The sequence below is a fragment of the Hypanus sabinus genome, chromosome 17 (genome assembly GCF_030144855.1).
Source record: "Hypanus sabinus isolate sHypSab1 chromosome 17, sHypSab1.hap1, whole genome shotgun sequence".
Classification (NCBI taxonomy): Eukaryota; Metazoa; Chordata; class Chondrichthyes; order Myliobatiformes; family Dasyatidae; genus Hypanus; species Hypanus sabinus.
This window is the reverse complement of record NC_082722.1, coordinates 18,317,213-18,339,152: the sequence shown is the minus strand read 5'-3', so window position 1 is coordinate 18,339,152 and position 21,940 is coordinate 18,317,213. Positions and strand designations below refer to the sequence as shown.

The 21,940-nt window shown below is 45.5% G+C and overlaps 1 protein-coding gene across 1 annotated transcript in view; it reads right to left on the bottom strand.

The window, feature by feature from the left end:
• hsf4 (heat shock transcription factor 4) overlaps positions 1-21,940 on the bottom strand; it is a 121,463-nt gene that overhangs the window by 58,395 nt on the left and 41,128 nt on the right. Inside the window, exon 4 of the mRNA XM_059993413.1 lies at positions 21,135-21,243. Within this exon, the coding sequence (XP_059849396.1) occupies positions 21,135-21,243 (109 nt within the window). The remainder of the gene's footprint in view (positions 1-21,134; positions 21,244-21,940) is intronic.

Here is a 21,940-nt window from a genome sequence, read left to right as displayed (position 1 = left end):
TATATATAATATATTGTTATATATTATATATAATTATATATAATTGAGATATTATACAATATGGAAGTGTACAGAAATGGAGGGAGTTTGGATGGAAAAACTTGATAAGATATTTTATTACACCCTCTCAGAAATCCCATTATGATAGTAACCTGCCTGTTTGCTGGAGAAATTGTGGAAATCAAAATGCAAATCATTATCATATTTTTTGGGACTGCCCTGTTATCAAAAACTATTGGAGGGGGATACACAATGCCTTACAAGACATCTTTAAATGTGAAATACCCTTGGAGAGTAAGACTATATATTTTGGATATACACTTCAAGAATGGTTGAAAAGAGATAAATATTTAATGAATATACTGTTGGTGGCTGGTAAAAAGACTCTTACTAGGAAATGGTTATCACAGGAGAGCCCTACTTTAAATACATGGATGGAAATTACAATGGATATTTACAAAATGGAGAAGATCACAGCACCTGTTAATCATAAACTGGAACAATTTGATTCATACTGGGAAAAATGGTTTAACTACATAATGTCTCATAGGCCCGATTTTATTCTCACAAATCAATGAATCTGTTGTAAAAAAAAATCAGTCCCTACTTGTACATATTTTTTTTCCTTTTGCTTGAATTTTCTCTCCACTCTTTTCTATAAGTGTATACCTCAGATAAATACTTTGTGGAGATTTGTGATATATATGATTATATGATACATATGTACAATGTCTGAAATACATCTTATGGAAATGTTTGTTTGATGATGAACTTCAATATAAAAAATAAATTACACAAAAGAACTGTACGCAAATTAACTTGTGCATAGATGGTATCAGAAAAGAGATGAATGAAATATGGATATGTGACAATTATAATGCTGTTACTTTTTGACCCAACATCATTATTCCCATAAATTGTTTATTCTTCTAAGATACAATTTTGAATACATTTCTTATTTATTTTACTACTTTTGAAAACAAATGAATAAAGGCTTCATGCTCAAATTTTTTTCCAGTGCAACATTAACCATATAACCATATAACAATCACAGCACGGAAACAGGCCATCTCGGCCCTCCTAGTCCGTGCCGAACTCTTAATCTCAACTAGTCCCACCTACCCGCACTCAGCCCATAACCCTCCACTCCTTTCCTGTCCATATACCTATCCAATTTTACCTTAAATGACACAACTGAACTGACCTCTACTACTTCTACAGGAAGCTCATTCCACACAGCTATCACTCTCTGAGTAAAGAAATACCCCCTTGTGTTTCCCTTAAACTTCTGCCCCCTAACTCTCAAATCATGTCCTCTCGTTTGAATCTCCCCTACTCTCAATGGAAACAGCCTATTCACGTCAACTCTATCTATCCCTCTCAAAATTTTAAATAACTCGATCAAATCCCCCCTCAACCTTCTACGCTCCAATGAATAGAGACCTAACTTGTTCAACCTTTCTCTGTAACTTAAGTGCTGAAACCCAGGTAACATCCTAGTAAATCGTCTCTGCACTCTCTCCAATTTATTGATATCTTTCCTATAATTCGGTGACCAGAACTGCACACAATATTCTAAATTTGGCCTTACCAATGCCTTGTACAATTTTAACATTACATCCCAACTTCTGTACTCAATGCTTTGATTTATAAAGGCCAGCGTTCCAAAAGCCTTCTTCACCACCCTGTCTACATGAGACTCCACCTTCAGGGAACTATACACTGTTATTCCTAGATCTCTCTGCTCCTCTGCATTCCTCAATGCCCTACCATTTACCCTGTATGTTCTATTTGGATTATTCCTGCCAAAATGTAGAACCTCACACTTCTCAGCATTAAACTCCATCTGCCAATGTTCAGCCCATTCTTCTAACCGGCATAAACCTCCCTGCAAGCTTTGAAAACCCACCTCATTATCCACAACACCTCCTACCTTAGTATCATCGGCATACTTACTAATCCAATTTACCACCCCATCATCCAGATCATTTATGTATATTACAAACAACATTGGGCCCAAAACAGATCCCTGAGGCACCCCGCTAGTCACCGGCCTCCAACCCGATAAACAATTTTCCACCACTACTCTCTGGCATCTCCCATCTAGCCACTGTTGAATCCATTTTATTACTCCAGCATTAATACCTAATGACTGAACCTTCTTAACTAACCTTCCATGTTGAACTTTGTCAAAGGCTTTGCTGAAGTCCATATAGACTACATCCACTGCCTTACCCTCGTCAACATTCCTCGTAACGTCTTCAAACAATTCAATAAGGTTTGTCAAACATGACCTTCCACACACAAATCCATGCTGGCTACTCCTAATCAGATCCTGTCTATCCAGATAATTATTAATACTATCTCTAAGAATACTTTCCATTAATTTACCCACCACTGATGTCAAACTGACAGGTCTATAATTGCTAGGCTTACTTCTAGAACCCTTTTTAAACAATGGAACCACATGAGCAATATGCCAATCCTCCGGCACAATCCCCGTTTCTAATGACATCTTAAAGATCTCCGTCAGAGCTCCTGCTATTTCTACACAAACTTCCCTCAAGGTCCTGGGGAATATCCTGTCAGGACCCGGAGAGTTATCCACTTTTAAATTTCTTAAAAGCGCCAGTACTTCCACCTCTTTAATTGTCATAGGTTCCATAACTTCCTTACTTGTTTCCCACACCTTACACAATTCAATATCCTTCTCCTTAGTGAATACTGAAGAGAAGAAATCATTCAAAATCTCTCCCATCTCCCTTGGCTCCACACATAGCTGACCACCCTGATTCTCTAAGGGGCCAATTTTATCCCTCACTATCCTCTTGCCTTCATCACAGTAACTGTGCATTTACCATGGCAAACATGCCAAAGACAAGTTCAGTGAATGATTAAGCCAGCACAGTATACCTGAGCAGTTATCAGGTTTTCTTGGTCTGGTCTCCAGGTAGGTAATGAGCAGACATCATTAGGCACATAATATTATTCCACAATTACGATCCAGTCACATCGTGTGCTGCTGAAACTACTTACTCTCTGGAATAGACACAACCAGTTCCTGATTGCTTGATGGCAATATTGAAAATGATTTTCAACTTGCCACACTGTACTAACTTTATGGGTTATTGGCTCAATAAAGCAGTTAGATTACCTAATAAGATGCTTAGAGTAAATAACGAAAAGCATTTGGGAGCATGCAATACTAAGAGCTATTCTGGAGAAATGAACATATTAGCAGCTAGGAATCACTCATTTTCATAATTCTCAAGATTTTCTAATATCCATAATTTCTGTCAAAGGGGTACTAACTTGACAAGTTACCTTAGATTCCCACTCACAGATGCGTATGATCTATTGACCATCACTAGCATTTTCTGTTTTGATTTATTACAAGGTTCCCAGCTCATGCTAATATTTCAGAACCACCTCAAAAGGGGTTTTAATGCTCCATCCGTAACGTATGCACTCACAACTCTGGCAGTTAAGTAAAACTTCTCCAGCCATTTCACACATCAAACAAAATTTAACAAACCATATGAGATATGGGACAAATGATCATAATCACAGAGGTAGGTTTTAGGTAGTGGCTTAGAGAGATGGAAAATTCTAGAGTTCAGTACCTATAGAGAAGAACATAATAAGTATACTCAATAATAACAAAATGTTAAATATACTGCTGGGGGGGGGAGGGGGGCGGGAAGACACAGTGACCACATTGGCACTGTGGCTCAGAAAGGAAGTGGAGTGAAGAGAAGTGCAGTAATGATAAGTGGAACAGACAGGAGATTCTGTGGACATGAAAGATTCGCCTGGACGAGGACATGTCCAGGGTGATGGGGGCCTTTAATGATGGAGGCATTTTCGAGGCATCACTCCTTGAAGATGTCCTAGATGCTGAGTAGATTCATTCCCATGATGGAGTTTACTAAGTTCACAACTTTCTGCTGATTATTTCAATCCTGTGCACTGCAACCCCACCCCCCCCATCCCAGAAGCTGATGCAGACAGTTATAATGCTCTCCACAGTACTATTACTACTCCTTCATGTGCCTTGCACGTTACACGCTTGGGCGATCATGGTTTTCCACATCGAACAATCCCACGCGGCATCAATGATATCTCGCACACTTAGATCTGTTAGTTTTCAGTGTCCATATATTTTCTTCTTTGCCTTCCTCTTCCACATTTCCCAGGCATACGCCTTGCAATGTAAGGCATTCCATTTCTCCCTTTCTGATGGCCCAGGAATTTAAGTTTCCTCTCATTTAATGTTCTCATTAAAGATATTTTTGTATGGGCATGTTGGAGTACTGTCTCTATCTCTATATGATATTTTCAGCATTCTTCTAAGAAACCACATTTCTGTTGCTTCTAAGTTTCTTTGTTCTGGTGTTACAGTCCACATTTTGGCAGCATACAGCAAGATTGACCAGATGTAGCATTTTAGTAGCCTAAGCCTTGTTGTCATAGAAATGTGTCTGTTGGTAAAAATGGGTTTCATTTGGTTTTGGCGAAGGCAATTCTGTTTATTTCCACTTTACTTCTAGCATCTTGTGATATAAAGCTACCAAGGTAATTAAAGCTGGTCTTTTGTTCAATCTCTTGGTTACCAATGTACAATTGGCAGCTGCGATTATCTTGCTGTTTTGATATTACCATACATTTGTTTTTTTTTACAGTTGATGGTTAGACCAAAATCTGCACTTGTTTGTACTACTTTGTATAGGAGGATTTGTAGGTCTTCTGCAGCACTTGCTATTAGGGTGGTATCATCTGCATATCTAATATTTTTGATGTTGACACCTCCGATTTTTATCCCATCTAGGTCTTCTATTTCTCTGAGAATCATTTCACTATAGATATTAAATAATTCCAGAGAGGCAATGCATCCCTGCCTAACTCCTCTTTGAATTTTAGTCCGCTTATATTATCATCAATTTTACCGCCTCCTTTTGGTTCCAATATAAATTTTGAAGCAGTTGTTGGTTCCTTCCGTCAACGTTTAGTTTAGCTAGAATTTGAAATAATTTTTCATGTTGCACTTTGTTGAATGCTTTAGTGAAAGCAATAAAACATAAAAAGACATCATTTTGATATTCAATTGTTCTTTCTGAAAGCATTCGTAGTATGAAAATTGCGTTCCTAGTTCCTCTATCCTCAGTAAACCCATATTGCAGTTTAGAAGTTTCTGGCCTTGTTTTTAATTCGACTCAGAACAATTCTCAACAAAATCTTTATTATGTAACTCATAAGACTGATTGTTCTATAATTTTTGCTGTCAACAGTTCTAGGAACTTTTGGCAGAATTATGAATACTGATTTCAGGAGATCGTCAGGCAATACACCAGACTCATACATGCCATTAAACAGTTCAAAAAGAATATCTATGCCCAGCTCTTCTAGGGCTTGTATCATTTCCACTGAAATTTCATCAGGTCCAATGGCTTTACCATGTTACATACTTTTTGTTGCTTTAGTTATTTTTTCTTTGGTAATAGGTGGGCCAGAATTAGGGTGCTTAATATCTGGGGGTTCCCCTCTATTATCTTCAAACAGCTGCTCTATATACTGAATTCACCTTTTATATACTTTATCTGGATCTGTTAGTATGGATCCATCTGCTGATCTTATGCATCCTGTAAAGGAGGTTTTCTTAATTCCAGTAATTTCCTTAATTTTCTTGCGCATTTCTTTGCTGTTGTTAATATGGTCTTCTACTTCATTGCATTTTTGATTCAGCCATTCTTCCTTTGCAATATTGCACAATTGTCTGGTCTGTCTGTCTAACTCTCTATATTGTTCTTCATAATTCTTCACCAACCTTCTTTGTTCCATCAGATCTAGAATTTCTTGGGTTATCCATCCCTTGTTGGTTGGATTTCTTGTGCTGGGATTATCTCCTCTGCTGATTGCTGTATAGCATATTTAAATCTGTCCCAAATAGGTGTTATGTTTTCGTAGAGGTGCTCTTTTACAGCTGTTTTGAATTCTTGCTTAAGTAGGCTATCTTTTTTAAGTTCTCCCAACATATACTTCTTTCTCTTTTTTCCACGTTTCAGTTTCTTTAATCTTGTTTTGATGGCAGCTATTACTGGATGGTGATCTGAACCACAGTCCGCTCCTGGGTAGGCTTTAGAATGTGTGATATTATTTCTAAAGCATTCATTGATGGTAATGAAATCTATTTGATTCCTTGTTCTATCTCTAGGGCTAATCCAAATACATAATCTACGTGGCACAGTAAACCTTTCTCCACTTTCAATTTCTCCCCTAATCCAAAAGGTCCTATGATGTTATCAACCCTTTTCTGTCCAATTCTGGAGTTAAAATCTCCCATGACCAGTTTTATATCCTGAGATTTACATTGCACATAAGCACTGTCGAGATCTTCATAAAACTTATTGATATCCTCTTCATCCACATCATTTGTTGGTGCATAGGCTTGGATTACGCTAATGTTAGAAGGGTTACCCCTTAATTTAACTAAAAGCAGCCAGTCGGATATCATCCAGTATCGCATAAGACATTTTGATACTTGTTTGTTTAAAATAATTCCAAATCCACACATATGCTGTTGACCTCCAGAATACATTACCGGAGGACTATTCTTAGTGAATTTGCCACTGTTGGTCCATTTAATTTCTGACAGGCCTAAAATATCAACTTCCAACCTTTTCATTTCATTTAATGTGTTGTCCAACTTACCTTTCTGGTGAAGTGTATGGATGTTTCATGTTGCTACCCTTAGCCTTTCCCCATTGCTTACAGTCTCTGGATGACGGTCTGGTGTCACCTGCAGCACGTGATTACCCCTCTCGAGTGAGGTGTTGTCTGTTGATTAGAATCAACCCCATTCATTCATCTGGTTTCATCCTTTTGTTTCTCTCCATGATTGACTAGGCAGATGTACAATGTCCTGGGTATGTTACTCAAAATGGCCTCTTTGGTTTGTTACAAGTAGGAATGTTTCTTTGTCGGATAAGTGTTTCTCTAGCCGTTGTTTCACTTTAGAATGGCTGATATGGTAATTGTATTCATTTGTTAATCAATGGGGAATGTCATTGTGTCTTGTGATGCTGGGAACTTGGGGGAGGGGTTTTCGCGGGTTTTTTGGGGGAGGCCGAGGAAGACATGGAAGAAGGTGGACGTGTGCTGGACTGCTCGTAAGACCACCGGGGTGGTCCCAGGTGCGACGGCCGGATGGGTCGATTGGTTCGTTGATTGAGCTCCAACGAGTGCACTAAACAGACTGAACTTTGATAAGTGGCGCCTTTTGTTTTTTTTCCTTGTGTATATATATTGTATTGCTTACTACTCTTTTTAATTTTAGTAAACTCTTTAAAGTGTATTTCATAACGGTATTTGTTGTGGATTTGATACTGTTGGCGGGCTCGAGGCGTAAACTCGATTCTCACAGCACCTGCGTGTACGGGAGGTGGGTTGGAGAGTGGCTGGATCCCTTTTTCCCCTAGACATTGTGGTGAACTATGTGCCTGTCGGGACACGCCCCTGCTGACTGCTCCTGTGGCTCCTCCCACAGGCCCCTGTATAAAGGAGACCTGCGGCCTGAAGATCGGCCTCAGTCTCCAGGACCTTGTATGATAGACACTCACTCCTGGTTCCTTCTTCCAGTCAATAAAAGCCGATATCTCGCCTACGTCTCAGTGTGAGTTATTGATGGTGCATCAATTTTATTGACTGGAAGTTTTAAAACATGGAACCCGTTTTGCGTCCGGACCGGTTGGATTTGGACCCTCAAGACCCTGACGCAGCTCTCGCTTTTGAACACTGGCTTGCATGCTTCCAATCGTACTTGGCGGAGCTTCGTGCGACTGAACCCGCCGTTATGCACAGAATCCTACTCTCGAGGGTCTCCTCCAAAGTTTACTCCTTTATCCGGGACCTGCCGACCTACGAAGGGGCACTGGATGCCCTCAAACGACAGTACCTGCGGCCGGTGAACACCGTCTACGCAAGACATCGCTTAGCTACCCGGCAACAGCGGCCTGGCGAATCGTGCGCTGAGTTTCTCCGAGCACTACAGACACTCGTCCGAGCTTGTGACTGCAAGACGCTCACGGCAGAACAGCATGCGGAGCTGCTGGTGCGAGACGCCTTTGTGACGGGACTGAGGTCAGTGTACATGCGCCAGCGGCTGCTGGAGAACTCGGATCTTACCTTAAGCTCGGCGATAGAGAAGGCCAACGCTCTAGAAGCTGCGCGGCATAACGCCGACGCTGTCCAGTCGCGCGATTCCCCGCCGGTTTCGTGGACGCCTCAGACCCCGCCACCGCCGGCTCCCGGGAGCGAATTCGCCAACGCCGCCGCCAGTCGCGATTCCACGAGCTCCCCGACCCAGACCACGGCTGTGGCCCGTAAGAAACTCGTGCTTTGTTATTTCTGTGGCCAAAAGAAACATCCTCGACAACGCTGTCCAGCGCGAGAAGCGACCTGCTCCAGCTGCGGAAAGCGGGGCCACTTCGCCAAGGTCTGTAAGTCTCAACCTCGAGCGGAGTGCAGCGCTGCGGGTGAAACGTGGGGGCCGCCATCTTGCATGCCGGGATGTGGGCGGCCATCTTTGTCGGCGTCAGCATGCCCCGCCCCCGATCCTCGGATGCTGACCGGGTACCCCGACGGCGATCCAACTCTGGCCACTGTGACTCTCGACCAAAGCGCCCCACACCAGCTTGCAAGGTCCATGATGGACATCCAGGTGGAGGGGCACTGGACTGGATGCCTGTTTGACATGGGCAGCACTGGGAGTTTTATTCACCCGGACACAGTGCAACGCTGCGGACTTGCAACGCGGCCGGTCAGTCGGAGGTTCCATTTGGCCTCTGGGTCGCAGTCCGCAGACATCCGGGCGGGTTGTGTAGCGACTTTGGTGGTGCAAGGCACAGTATATCGGGACTTTGAACTGCTGGTCATGCCTAATCTGTGTGCACCTGTGCTATTGGGGCTGGACTTCCAGAGCCATCTCGAAAGTGTGACTATGGTATACGACGGGCCCCTCCCACCACTCACTGTCAAGAATCCTCAGTTTTGTGGGACTTCTTCACATACCCCGCTACTGACCACACACACACACGGACACACACATCCCATCCAGAACCAGGCCAACAGCTGCGCTACCGACACTTGCAGCCTCTCCACTCTCAAGATCCCTCCCCCACCGCTGTTCGCCAACCTGACCCCCGACTGTAAACCTGTGGCAACCAAAAGCAGGAGGTACAGCGCGGGGGACCGGGCCTTCATTCAGTCGGAGGTGCAGCGGCTGCTCAGGGAGGGGATCATTGAGCCGAGCACAAGCCCTTGGAGGGCCCAGGTGGTTGTTGTTCGGACTGGGCAGAAAAATAGGATGGTGGTGGACTATAGTCAAACCATCAATAGGTTTACGCAGCTTGACGCATACCCCCTACCCCGCATCGCGGATATGGTCAACCAGATTGCTCAGTATAAGGTGTACTCGACAATAGATCTGAAATCCGCTTATCACCAGCTCCCCATCTGCCCAGAGGACCGCCCCTACACCGCCTTCGAGGCGGGCGGCCGGCTCTATCACTTCCTGCGCGTCCCTTTCGGTGTCACGAATGGTGTCTCTGTCTTCCAGAGGGAAATGGACCGGATGGTGGACCAGTACCAACTGCAGGCCACATTTCCCTATCTGGATAACATCACCATCTGTGGTCATGACAGGCCAGATCACGACGCCAACCTCCAACGGTTTCTCCAAGTGGCCGCAGCTCTGAACCTTACTTATAACAGGGACAAGTGTGTTTTTGGTACCACCCGCCTTGCTATACTTGGGTATGTCGTGGAAAACGGGGTTATTGGCCCTGATCCCGAACGTATGCGCCCCCTGTTAGAGCTCCCTCTTCCCACCACTCTCAAGGCCCTCAGACGGTGCCTGGGGTTTTTTTCCTATTACGCCCAATGGGTCCCCTATTACGCAGACAAGGCTCGCCCCCTGGTCAAGTCTACCTCGTTTCCCCTCTCTGCTGAGGCCTGCGCGGCCTTCAACTGCATTAAAGCGGACATTGCCAAAGCTACGATGCATGCAGTGGACGAGACCGCTCCCTTCCAAGTGGAGTGTGATGCCTCCGATTTCGCTCTGGCTGCTACCCTTAATCAGGAAGGCAGACCAGTAGCATTCTTTTCTCGCACCCTCCAAGGCTCTGAAATTCGGCACTCCGCGGTGGAGAAAGAAGCCCAGGCCATAGTGGAGGCTGTTAGGCACTGGAGGCACTATCTTGCTGGCAAAAGATTCACTGTGCTGACCGACCAGCGCTCGGTTGCGTTCCTGTTCAGCAACCAACAGCGGGGCAAGATCAAAAATGATAAGATTTTGCGGTGGAGGATAGAACTCTCCACCTACACCTATGATATCCTGTACCGGCCTGGCAGACTCAATGAGCCCCCTGATGCCCTATCCCGGGGAACATGTGCTAGCACACAGCTCGACCAGCTGTACGCCCTTCATGCACAACTTTGCCATCCAGGGGTCACCCGATTTTACCATTTTGTGAAAGCTCGGAACCTGCCGTACTCCCTGGAGGACATCAGGACGATGACCAGGGACTGCCAAATTTGTGCCGAGTGCAAACCGCACTTCTACTGTCCTGACACGGCACAACTTGTCAAGGCCACCCGCCCTTTTGAACGCCTGAGTGTTGACTTTAAGGGCCCCCTTCCCTCCACTGACCGCAATGTCTATTTTCTCAGTGTTATTGACGAGTTCTCACGGTTCCCCTTTGCCATCCCCTGCCCTGACACCACTGCCACGTCCGTCATAAAAGCCCTGCGCCAGCTCTTCACTCTGTTCGGGTATCCCTGCTATATCCACAGTGATAGAGGGTCCTCCTTTATGAGTGAGGAGCTGCGCCAGTACTTGCTAGCTAGGGGCATTGCTACCAGTCGGACCACGAGTTATAATCCCCGGGGTAATGGCCAGGTAGAGCGGGAGAATGCCACAGTGTGGAAGGCCACACTTTTAGCCCTTAAGTCCAAAGGGTTGCCGGTCTCTCGATGGCAGGAGGTCCTCCCTGAGGCACTGCACTCTATCCGCTCTCTGTTATGTACGTCCACCAATGCCACCCCTCACGAACGCCTATTCTCTTTTCCCAGGAAGTCTGTCACTGGGACCACCCTACCAGTTTGGCTGACGTCCCCGGGGCCAGTGCTGCTCCGGAAACATGTGAGGAGCAATAAATACTCCCCGCTGGTGGAGAGGGTTCACCTTCTCCATGCGAACCCCCAGTATGCTTACGTGGTCTTACCTGATGGGCGGGAGGACACGGTCTCCATCCGCGACCTGGCACCCGCAGGTGCAGCAGACCACTACCCTGAAGGCTCTCCGATAACTGTGAACCCTGCACCAGAGGTGACACCGTACTCACCAGGCCCTACACAGACTCCTCACGACACTTGTATACCGGGCGTTTCGTACGCATTTATACCAGGCGCCTCGCACATGCATGAGGGATCACCGGCGCCTAGTGGGCAAGAACACGCGCAACCCCCGTCCCCTGTGCAATCGCCAATGTTGCCGGCACCTATGCGGTCACAGCCGGTGCTACGTAGATCGCAGCGACAGATTCGACCGCCTGATCGGCTTGACTTGTAAGAACCTTCGCTACATGAGGACTTTTTCAAACGAAGGGGGGGTGAATGTGGTGAACTATGTGCCTGTCGGGACACGCCCCTGCTGACTGCTCCTGTGGCTCCTCCCACAGGCCCCTGTATAAAGGAGACCTGCGGCCTGAAGATCGGCCTCAGTCTCCAGGACCTTGTATGATAGACACTCACTCCTGGTTCCTTCTTCCAGTCAATAAAAGCCGATATCTCGCCTACGTCTCAGTGTGAGTTATTGATGGTGCATCAGACATATACCAGCCTGTTGGGTAAGTGTTACATTTGTGGGGTGCTCGTCCCGGATTGGATTGTCAGGGGCTGTGGAATCGCGCAGGCAGCAGAGCGGAGATGGACAGAGATAAGTTTGTTTGTTGGTGCCAGTTTGAAGATGTACCGGTACAGTACGCATGCGTAGTGAGCGGAGTGGATTTTCGAGTTTCAGGAGACGTGATAGTGAGGGGTTTAAGTTCGGTGAAGGGTATTGGGCAGGTTGAATTGGTAGCTAGACGGTGTGGTAAAGAGGTGGGGTCTAGCTGGGTGTTGGTTCGTACGAGTGCTGAAGTCAGGACGGTGGGACTGCCGGCGACGGTCAGTGTACCGGGGGAGGAGGGGCCGTGGGGGCTCCACTTCTACAAGGATGAGGCTGAGGAGACATCGGGGGAAGAGTTAGAGCTAGAGGAGGACCCCAGAGAGGTGCCCGGCACTAGTAAAGGGAGGTGGGAGGAGGGAGTCGTGACTAAGCCCCGCTCCCCAGGTAGGGTGGAAGTCTCGGAGCTGGCAGCCGCACTTTATTCCCTGGTGGGGGTGGCCGAGAGGCCACGGCTGAAGCTGGGGGTGTTCTCCGGAGCCAAGCCTACTCCGGATGGGGAGGTGGACTATGAGACCTGGATCGAGCATACGTCTTTGATGTTAGAGGAGTGGCCAGGTTCAGAGGAGGAGAAGAGGCAGCGATTGCTGGGAAGTTTGAGGGGTTTAGCAGCCACAACCATCCGGGAGTTGAAAGCTGAGAAGCCTGGGGCCTCAGTGGAGGACTGCCTAGAAGTTTTGGAGGGAGCGTTTGGGTTGTCAGGGGAACCCTGGCTGCTTTTAGCAGAGTTTCAACGCCTGGAACAATGGAGAGGGGAAAAGCTCTCCGAGTACATATTTAGGATGGAGGGGATGCTCTCGGGGCTGCGGCGCCGAGGGGTAGTGAAGGCGACTGACGTGGCTAGCGTGAGGATGAGTCAGCTATTCAGTGGCTCTCTGGAGGAGGACAAGGTGGCGTGGACTATCCGGCAGGCTTATAGGAAAGGTCCCCCTCCATCCTTCGGGCAACTGATTAGAGAGGTGCGAGAGGAAGAGAGAGCATTGGGGCGGAAGAGGGTCTCGGGGCTGTTCTGTACCAGGAGCATGGCAAAGCATTGAGGCCGGTAGCCTTTGTCAGCCGAAGCTTGTCGCCATCGGAGAGAAACTATCCCACTCACAAGTTGGAGTTCCTGGCGCTGAAGTGGGCGGTGGTGGACAAGCTGGGCGATTACCTTTACGGAGCCAAGTTTGAGGTGAGAACGGATAACAATCCTCTCACTTATATTTTGGCTTCGGCGAAGCTGGATGCCACAGGACATCGGTGGCTGGCGGCATTGTCGGTATATGATTTCAGCCTGAGGTACCGCCCCGGAAGCAAGAATATCGATGCGGATGCATTGTCTCGTCGGGAGCCGGGGGAGGAGGAGAAGGACGAGGAGTGGGAGAGTGTCCCTGCCCCTGGAGTGAAGGCGATGTGTCAGTTTGTTATCACCGTGAAGGCCGAGGGAAGAGGGAGGATGGAACGAGCCGTGGACCATTTGGGGGTTTTTGACGACGCCATACCCCTAGTTTACTGTGACCTGACCGCTCTGGGGACTAAACAGTTGCCGGAACTGAGTCCGGGGGAAGTGGCAACTGCTCAGCAAAATGACCCAGGCATTGGCACAGTGTGGAGAGCGGTCGAGAAGGGGGATGGGGCGTTGGCTGAGAAGGCGAAACACCCATACGTGCCTCTGTTGTTGAAGGAGTGGTCTCGGTTGAAGTTAAAGAACAAAATCTTGTACCGGGTAACAACGCCTCCGGACCAACCCCGCTGTTGGCAACTGGTCCTGCCAGAGGAGTATCACCAGACTGTACTCCAGGCCTTACATGATGATTCTGGACATTTGGGGGTGGAAAAGACATATGGATTACTCAAAGACCGGTTCTACTGGCCCCGGATGAGGGGGGACGTCGAAGAATACTGTAGGGGATGCCGTCGTTGCATCCAGAGGAAGACCCTGCCAGCGTTGGCGGCTCCACTGTCGCACTTGCAGAGTGCGGGACCTCTGGACCTGGTATGTATGGATTTCCTGTCGATTGAGCCTGACACCAGCAACACCGCGAATGTATTAGTCATCACCGATCATTACACTCGCTATGCTCAGGCATTTCCCACCAAGGATCAGAAGGCGACGACAGTGGCGAAAGTGTTATGGGAGAAGTACTTTGTGCATTACGGCCTTCCCAGGCGAATCCATAGTGATCAGGGGCGGGACTTTGAGAGCCGCCTTATCCAGGAATTACTGACTATGCTTGGGGTTGAGAAATCCAGGACTACCCCTTACCACCCACAGGGAGATCCTCAGCCAGAGAGATTCAACAGGACCCTGTTGGATATGCTTGGGACGCTGGAGATTGGGCAGAAAAGCAGGTGGAGTCGTCATATTGGACAATTGGTTCACTGTTACAATTGTACTCGCAATGAGGCTACAGGGTATTCACCCTATTATCTGATGTTTGGGCGGGAAGCGAGGTTGCCCATTGACGTGTGTTTTGGAGGTGGAGTGGGTGAATTTCCCGGGAAGTCCCATCTAAAGTACGTGTCCGACATGAAGAGGGAGTTACAGCGGGCGTACGAGTTGGTCGAGGCGGCGGCTACCAAACAAAATCAGCGGAATAAGATGCGGTATGATCGAAAGGTGAAGTTTGTACAATTATTACCGGGCGACCGGGTCCTTTTACGGAATTTGGGACTCCCTGGTAAGCACAAGTTGGCAGATCGATGGGCGGCCAGCCCCTATGTAATAGAGAGCCAGATGCCAAACCTGCCAGTTTACCGGGTGAAACCCGAGGATGGAAAAGGGCCTATCAAGGTACTCCATAGGAATCACCTGCTGCCACTGGGTCAAGCGGTGCAGGTGGATAAGGAGCCCGAGTGGGAGGTTACGCCCAGTACAAGGACTCTGCGAGGGAGCGGAGAACGGGAAGAGCCCGCTGCTGAAGAGCGGGGACGGGTCCCTCACTCGGGAATGGCTACCGATTCAGAGGAGGACGACTCAGATGAGTGGGTCCTGTTCCCATTCGCTAGTGCTCCAGTACCAGGAGAGGAGGCTCCTGGCCCTTCCCATACTGAATTGGGTGAGAGGAGGGAAGGTCTTGAGGGTCAGATGGTGAGGCAGCCTACATTGGTGGGAGAGAGGGTGGAATCTGAGCGTGAGCCGGAGAGATCTCGGGTGAGGGAGGACCCCTGTGAGGAAGGGGGTGCGGGTCTGTCAGGTAGACCTGGGGTGTCCGAGACAGTGTGTTCGCAGGTGACGAGGGAGCCCAGTGGGGCAGAAGGGGTATGGAGATCTCAGAGGATTAGGCGCCCCCCGGAGCGGTTGACATATGTGGTACCGGGAGAACCGAGTGTGATTTCTACTGCTCTGGGTAGTTATGTCATTGCCTTCTGCACCTGGGTTGGGTTTTGTGTGTTGCAAGAAGCTTTGGGGACCTCTAGTAATGCCATGAGGGCATGACATTTGCTGGTGGGGAGAGAATGTACAATGTCCTGGGTATGTTACTCAAAATGGCCTCTTTGGTTTGTTACAAGTAGGAATGTTTCTTTGTCGGATAAGTGTTTCTCTAGCCGTTGTTTCACTTTAGAATGGCTGATATGGTAATTGTATTCATTTGTTAATCAATGGGGAATGTCATTGTGTCTTGTGATGCTGGGAACTTGGGGGAGGGGTTTTCGCGGGTTTTTTGGGGGAGGCCGAGGAAGACATGGAAGAAGGTGGACGTGTGCTGGACTGCTCGTAAGACCACCGGGGTGGTCCCAGGTGCGACGGCCGGATGGGTCGATTGGTTCGTTGATTGAGCTCCAACGAGTGCACTAAACAGACTGAACTTTGATAAGTGGCGCCTTTTGTTTTTTTTCCTTGTGTATATATATTGTATTGCTTACTACTCTTTTTAATTTTAGTAAACTCTTTAAAGTGTATTTCATAACGGTATTTGTTGTGGATTTGATACTGTTGGCGGGCTCGAGGTGTAAACTCGATTCTCACAGCACCTGCGTGTACGGGAGGTGGGTTGGAGAGTGGCTGGATCCCTTTTTCCCCTAGACATATACCAGCCTGTTGGGTAAGGGTTACACAGAAATTTCAACAGTGGTTTGCTGTTGCCTTCTGTTGCCACAGTGCTCATCCAATGAGAGCATTTGACCTCTACTGCTGTTTCCAATTGGGAATCACACCCTAGACTAGACGTCGCCCAACCTTTGCTGTTGTTGTACAAAGACAATCCTCCACCAAAGCTTGGAATCCATCTCCCTGCTGCCGGAGACTTCAGTGATTTTAGGTGACACCACCACGTGTCTGGTTATTTGTCTGGCGCCAAACACTCGCCATAGACAGAGCTCCTTCAGCGGGACAGGGTGCGCCCGGACCTAAGTCCTACATGAAGGCGGAGTTGTCTTGGGTGATAGAAGCTATATAATTGATATTTCTGTATAAATTTGCAGGTGACATACTTAACCTCAGAATCCTACTGAAAACATCAAAAAAATCCTCAAAACCCTACTTTCAAGTCACTGTTGTGACTTTTGTGTTACATTGGGCCCAGGATAGATCCTCAGAAATGCTAACCCCAGGGAACCTGAAACTGCTCCCTCTTTCCACTACTGATTCTGCAGCCGTTGGTATTGGAACTGCTTCTTTTCATGTTATATGTCAATGATTTGGAGGTCTGAATTGATGGCTTTGTGGCCAAGTTGTGGATGATATGAAGACTAGCAGAGGGCAAGTACTGATGAGAAAGCAAGATGTTTGAAGGAAGACTGAAGCAGATTGGGAGAATGGGCAAAGAAGTGGCAGATGGAATACCATGTAGGGAAGTGCATGGTCATGCATTTTGGCGGAGGAAATAAAAGTGTAGACTATTTTCTAAATGGGGAGAAAATTTTAAAAAATCAGAGGTGCAAAATGGACTTTGGAGCTCCCTAAAGGTTACTTTGGAGGTTGAGTCGGTGGTAAGGAAGGAAAATGCAATTTTAGTATTCATTTCAAGAGGACTTGAATATAAGAGCAAGGGTATAATGCTGAGGTTTTGTAAGGCATTGATCAGACTGCACTTGGAGTATTGTGAGCAGTTTATTTAAGAAAAGATATCCTGGCATCGGAGAGGGACCCCGTGGGAGTTCATGAGAAGGATTCTGGGAATGCAAGGGTTAATGCATGAGGCACACTAGATGGCTCTAAACCTGTACTCACTGGAGTGTGGAAGAATGAGGGGTCTATCATTAAAGCTTTTGAACATTGAATGGCCTGGATAGAATGGACATGGAGAAGATGTCTCTTATACTGGATGAGTTTCTGACCAGAGGGCACAACTTCAGAAAAGAAAGATGTCCATTTAGAAAATAGATGATAAGGAATTTTTATTAGCCAGAAGATGGTGAATATGTGAAACTGATTGTCACAAATAGCTGCAGGTGCCAAGACACTGAGTGTATTTAAAGCAGAGGTTGATAAGTTCTAGATTGGTTAGGAGTTCCAATGGCTATGGGGAGAAGGCAAAAGAATGGGATTGAAAGGCAAAATAAGGCAGCCATGATGGAATAGCAAAACAGACTCAATGGGCTCAATGGCCATCTTATGGTCTCAGGCAGAATTAACAATTGCAGAAAACTCCCTTTAACCAGGGCCCTAGGGAATTTGGTGATGCTGGTCTGACAGATTTTCTAGACCATCTGATATTATGGACGTTTAAAGGAAGTGTGGGGAATAGGACCCAGGTGAGCTTAAAGGGAAACTGAACCCAGTGGATTTGAAGTGAGTGCAGAAGCAAGAGCCTTCGTGTGTCAAAAGGAACATGGGAACCATGGTTCGGTTCGAATTGGCACTCATGATACAGGTACTAATCCATTGGAATTTCCAAACAGGTGACTGATTCCAAGAGTTTTACCATAAAGTGACTGAGGACAGAACTGTAAAGCAGATTGGGAATAAAACTTGCATGGTATGAATAGTATGTGTAGTACTTGATTTCTGCCAACATCCACCTGGAGGTAACGCCAGCACCAAATAGGATACACTGAATTATCTGTATGTTATTAATAACAAACCATTTCCTTTACACCTGGAAGCAGAAGAATGGAAAGACAGGACATGAGAAGGTGTGATCAATAAGTGATATGGTTTATGCTTACAGCAAATCCAAATCAGGAAATATATTTGTGATGCTGTATCCAATCCTCTTTTCCATTTTTCCATTCAGAATCTCGTATCACAGAACTTATGTTTTTAACTCATAGAAAGAAACGGTCTTAGATTTAGCCACCAAAATTCGTCAGTTGGAAGAATGGGTCCTTCCAATCTTTTGACCTATAGGGCTGATTGAGCAGGTGAAGCAGAACCAGAAACACAGCTAAAGGACTTCCAGCTCAACTTCTGTATCAGGTGCAAACTTTCTCCTCTCTCTAACCCAACAGTTGATTGACTTGATAGGATACGAACATTTTGAAATTTCTCGAAAGATAATTTATGTCCATAATGCAATTCAGAAGTTATCTTTCAGAAAGCAAAATTAATTTACTATGAAGCCGCTTCAGTTCCTGCAAGACGTTTCAGTACGCTAGGGATTGGCTTGAAGTAGATAAAGGATTCATGTAATGTCTTCCAGTTTCTGAGCAGAGGGATAGCAAGGATCCCATCCTACACACGTGAGTTAAGAACATTAATCCCAATGATAATCAATGACCAATAACTTGAAGTACAAAGATTAGGAAACAGAAATTATAGGAATGTGAGTGAGGTCAAGGCAAATAGTCAACTATTCCATGATAATACTATACCATTTTCAGTTCTCTACTCATCGATCCCCTTCTGACTCAATGAGTTTATTTGCTTTTGTTTTTCTCAAAGACATTACTTCATAAACTTAGACCATAAGACTGGACATAGGATCAGAATCAGAATTAAGCTATACAGCCCACTGAGTCTGCTCTGCCAGTCCATCATGGCTGATTTATTTTCCCTCACAAGTCTATTCTTTTGCTTTTTCCCCATAGCCCCCAAAGCCTTAACTAATCAAGAACCTATCAACCACCCAAATATACCTAATGACTTTGCCTCCATTGTGGCAATGAATTCCACAGATCACCACTCTCTGGCTAAAGAAATTCCTTCTCATCTCTATTCGAAAGAAACATCCTTCTCTTTTGAGACTGTCCCCTCTGGTTCTACACGCTCACTATTGGAAATATCCACTCCACATCCATTCCATTAATGCTTTTCAATATTCAGTAGATTTTAATGAGATCCCCCTCATTCCTCTAAACTCCAGTGAGTACAATCCCAGAAGCATCAAATGCTACTCAATAATTAACCCTTTCATTCCTGGGATCATTCTCGTAAATCTCTGAACCTTCTCCAATACCAGCATATCTTTTCTTACATATGGGGCCCAAAACTGCTCACAACACTCTAAATAAGGCCTGAATTTGCTCCTCATTTAGGAAATAGTCTACACCTTTATACCTTCAACCAAGGTGCATGATCACACATTTCCCTACACTGAATTTCATCATCTAGACCATTAAAATATAATGTGAAAAGTAACAGACCATAGACCAACATCTGTGGTATACCACTGGCCCCAGCAGCCAAACGGTAAAGGCCCCCTTTATTCCCACTCTTTGCCTTATGCCAGTCAGCTAATCTTCTGTATCATACCTGTAATACCATGGGCTCTTATCTTGTTTAGCAACCTCATGTGGCACCTTGTCAAAGGCCTTCTGAACATCCAAGTAAACAACATCCACTGACTCTCTTTTGTCTAGCAAACACGAGGAAATCTGCAGATGCTGGAAATTCAAACAACAGCACACACAAAATGCTGGTGGAACACAGCAGGCCAGGCAACATCTATAGGGAGAAGCGCTGTTGACGTTTAGGGCCAAGACTCTTTGTTAGGACTAACTGAAAGGAAATATACCACAAAAGCCTAATCAGAAGATTGCATTTCACTATTCCCACTTCAGATTCTGCTAGCTCACTCTTCAATTCTAATTCTCACCCCTCCTGCTCCATTTTGGGATAGCTACAATTGAATAGGTCTGTGTGTTAGCAACTCCCAACACAGTAGCAGCAGTTCCTCTGGAACCTAAATCAGGTTTTAGTTGCCATTCTTATTTTCAACATTCATTTTCCTATTCATATTTCACATTATATTTATAAACAATCATTGGAAGAGGCAAAGATTCAGACAATTTAAAACAAATATCAATGAGCACAAACATCAAATGGCTAAAGCATGTTCTATTTATTGGGTTTAGCATCCATGATGGTTGGCTAACAAACCCTTTTCTATGTTCTCTGAATCTACAGAGGGACACACAGAGCTTCCATTTCTCATTTTTCTTTATTCATTCACAGAATGTGGTTCACTGACTCTGTCAATATGTACACCTCTAATTTCTCCTGAAGTGAGGAAGTAATCAAGAACCTTATTGGTAGGCCAGGCCAACAGGTTTTCTTTCCTGAAGGACATTAATCAACCAATTGACTTTTTAATGATGGATCAATTGTTTCAGTTTTTTTATTAATTCCAGATTTATTTAATGAGATTAATTTACATTCCCCAGCTGCTATGGTGGGACTTGAACTCATGTCCCTGGGCCAGTGGTCCAGAACATAGGCTGCTATTCCAGAAACCAAACCACTACACTATTAACAGGCAATGTTGAGGATAGTGAAAAGTTGATGTTCTATATTATCTGGCATTCCTTTGCTGTACAACAGTGCAGTCATTAATTTAGAAGGGACATTAAGTTGGAATTGCAAAGGAATAATGATGCATTCAATGAGTGGGGAAAAATGGAAGATGGAATTGAATACCAGGGTGTAAAAAGGCATCCACTTTGGGTGTAATCCTATGTCCAGTCTTATGGTCTAAGTTTATGAAGTAATGTGATTGCTTACTAAATTGCAAGATATTGGGCCTCAGCAAAGAGATTTTGGAGCAGCAAACTAGCATCAATCTAAAAAACATGGAGGGGTAATTAAGTTAACAATTAAAAGGTTGATTAATTAGAAAAATTGTAAGGAGCATTAACCTTTATTTCAAGGAGAGATGGAATACAAGAATGCAGGTGGTAACGCGTAATGACATTAGACTCAGATTCACAGTATTTGCAGTGCAGCTCAACCTGTCCAAAACAACCATCTACAACAACTGGTAGTATCACTTACACATGTTTAGCTGCCTCACGAAGCTGGCCATGTTGTTGTGTTTGAAGTATTTAGGCAGCACTTCCTTAGCAAACCTGCCCTGATCAAAGACATGGAAACTCGTCCCATTCTAGAAACAAAATTTAAAAAGAGAAAACACACTTGTCACTTAACCGGAAGTCTAAATTACAGGGTCAAGAGAAATGATAAACAAAGCCAATTAAAAATCTATCAACTTTCAAATGATGCATGATAATTAACCAGCCTCTAACTAATTTACAGGCACATTTTAATGCTCCACTATGGCAGTGAGTTGAGGAGTCAAGCACTGAGAATGATCATTAGAATTTTAACATGCTCCCTGCTCAGTTTTCTAAACCTCTATCAGCATGTGCCCAACCTGCCTTGCTTTCAGAAGAGAGTCCATTTGCAGTACAGGTTGATGTTATTGCCCATGTATCATTAAAACACTTAGTAAAATCCTACCAGAACATCCCGACACTTGTGGAAAGGAATTCAAAAGGACACTTCCTTTTGCTGGCTGAATTGTCGAGCACCTCCAGCCTTGACCGAACAGGTCTGTCATAATGTAATTTGTAGCAAATAGACCTTGTGACCTAATGGCATATAGTCCATTTCCCAGGCATTCCACTTCAGCAGAAGAATCCTTCCAAGGTTCCACGCTATAATACTTGCGTCCTTGTTGATGCATTCGTAAGTATATTGTCAGTATTGCCAATACACAATGTCAGTAAATAGAACATATTACATGAAATATGGTGCCAGAGGATTGGCATATTGCTCATGTGGTTCCATTGTTTAAAACG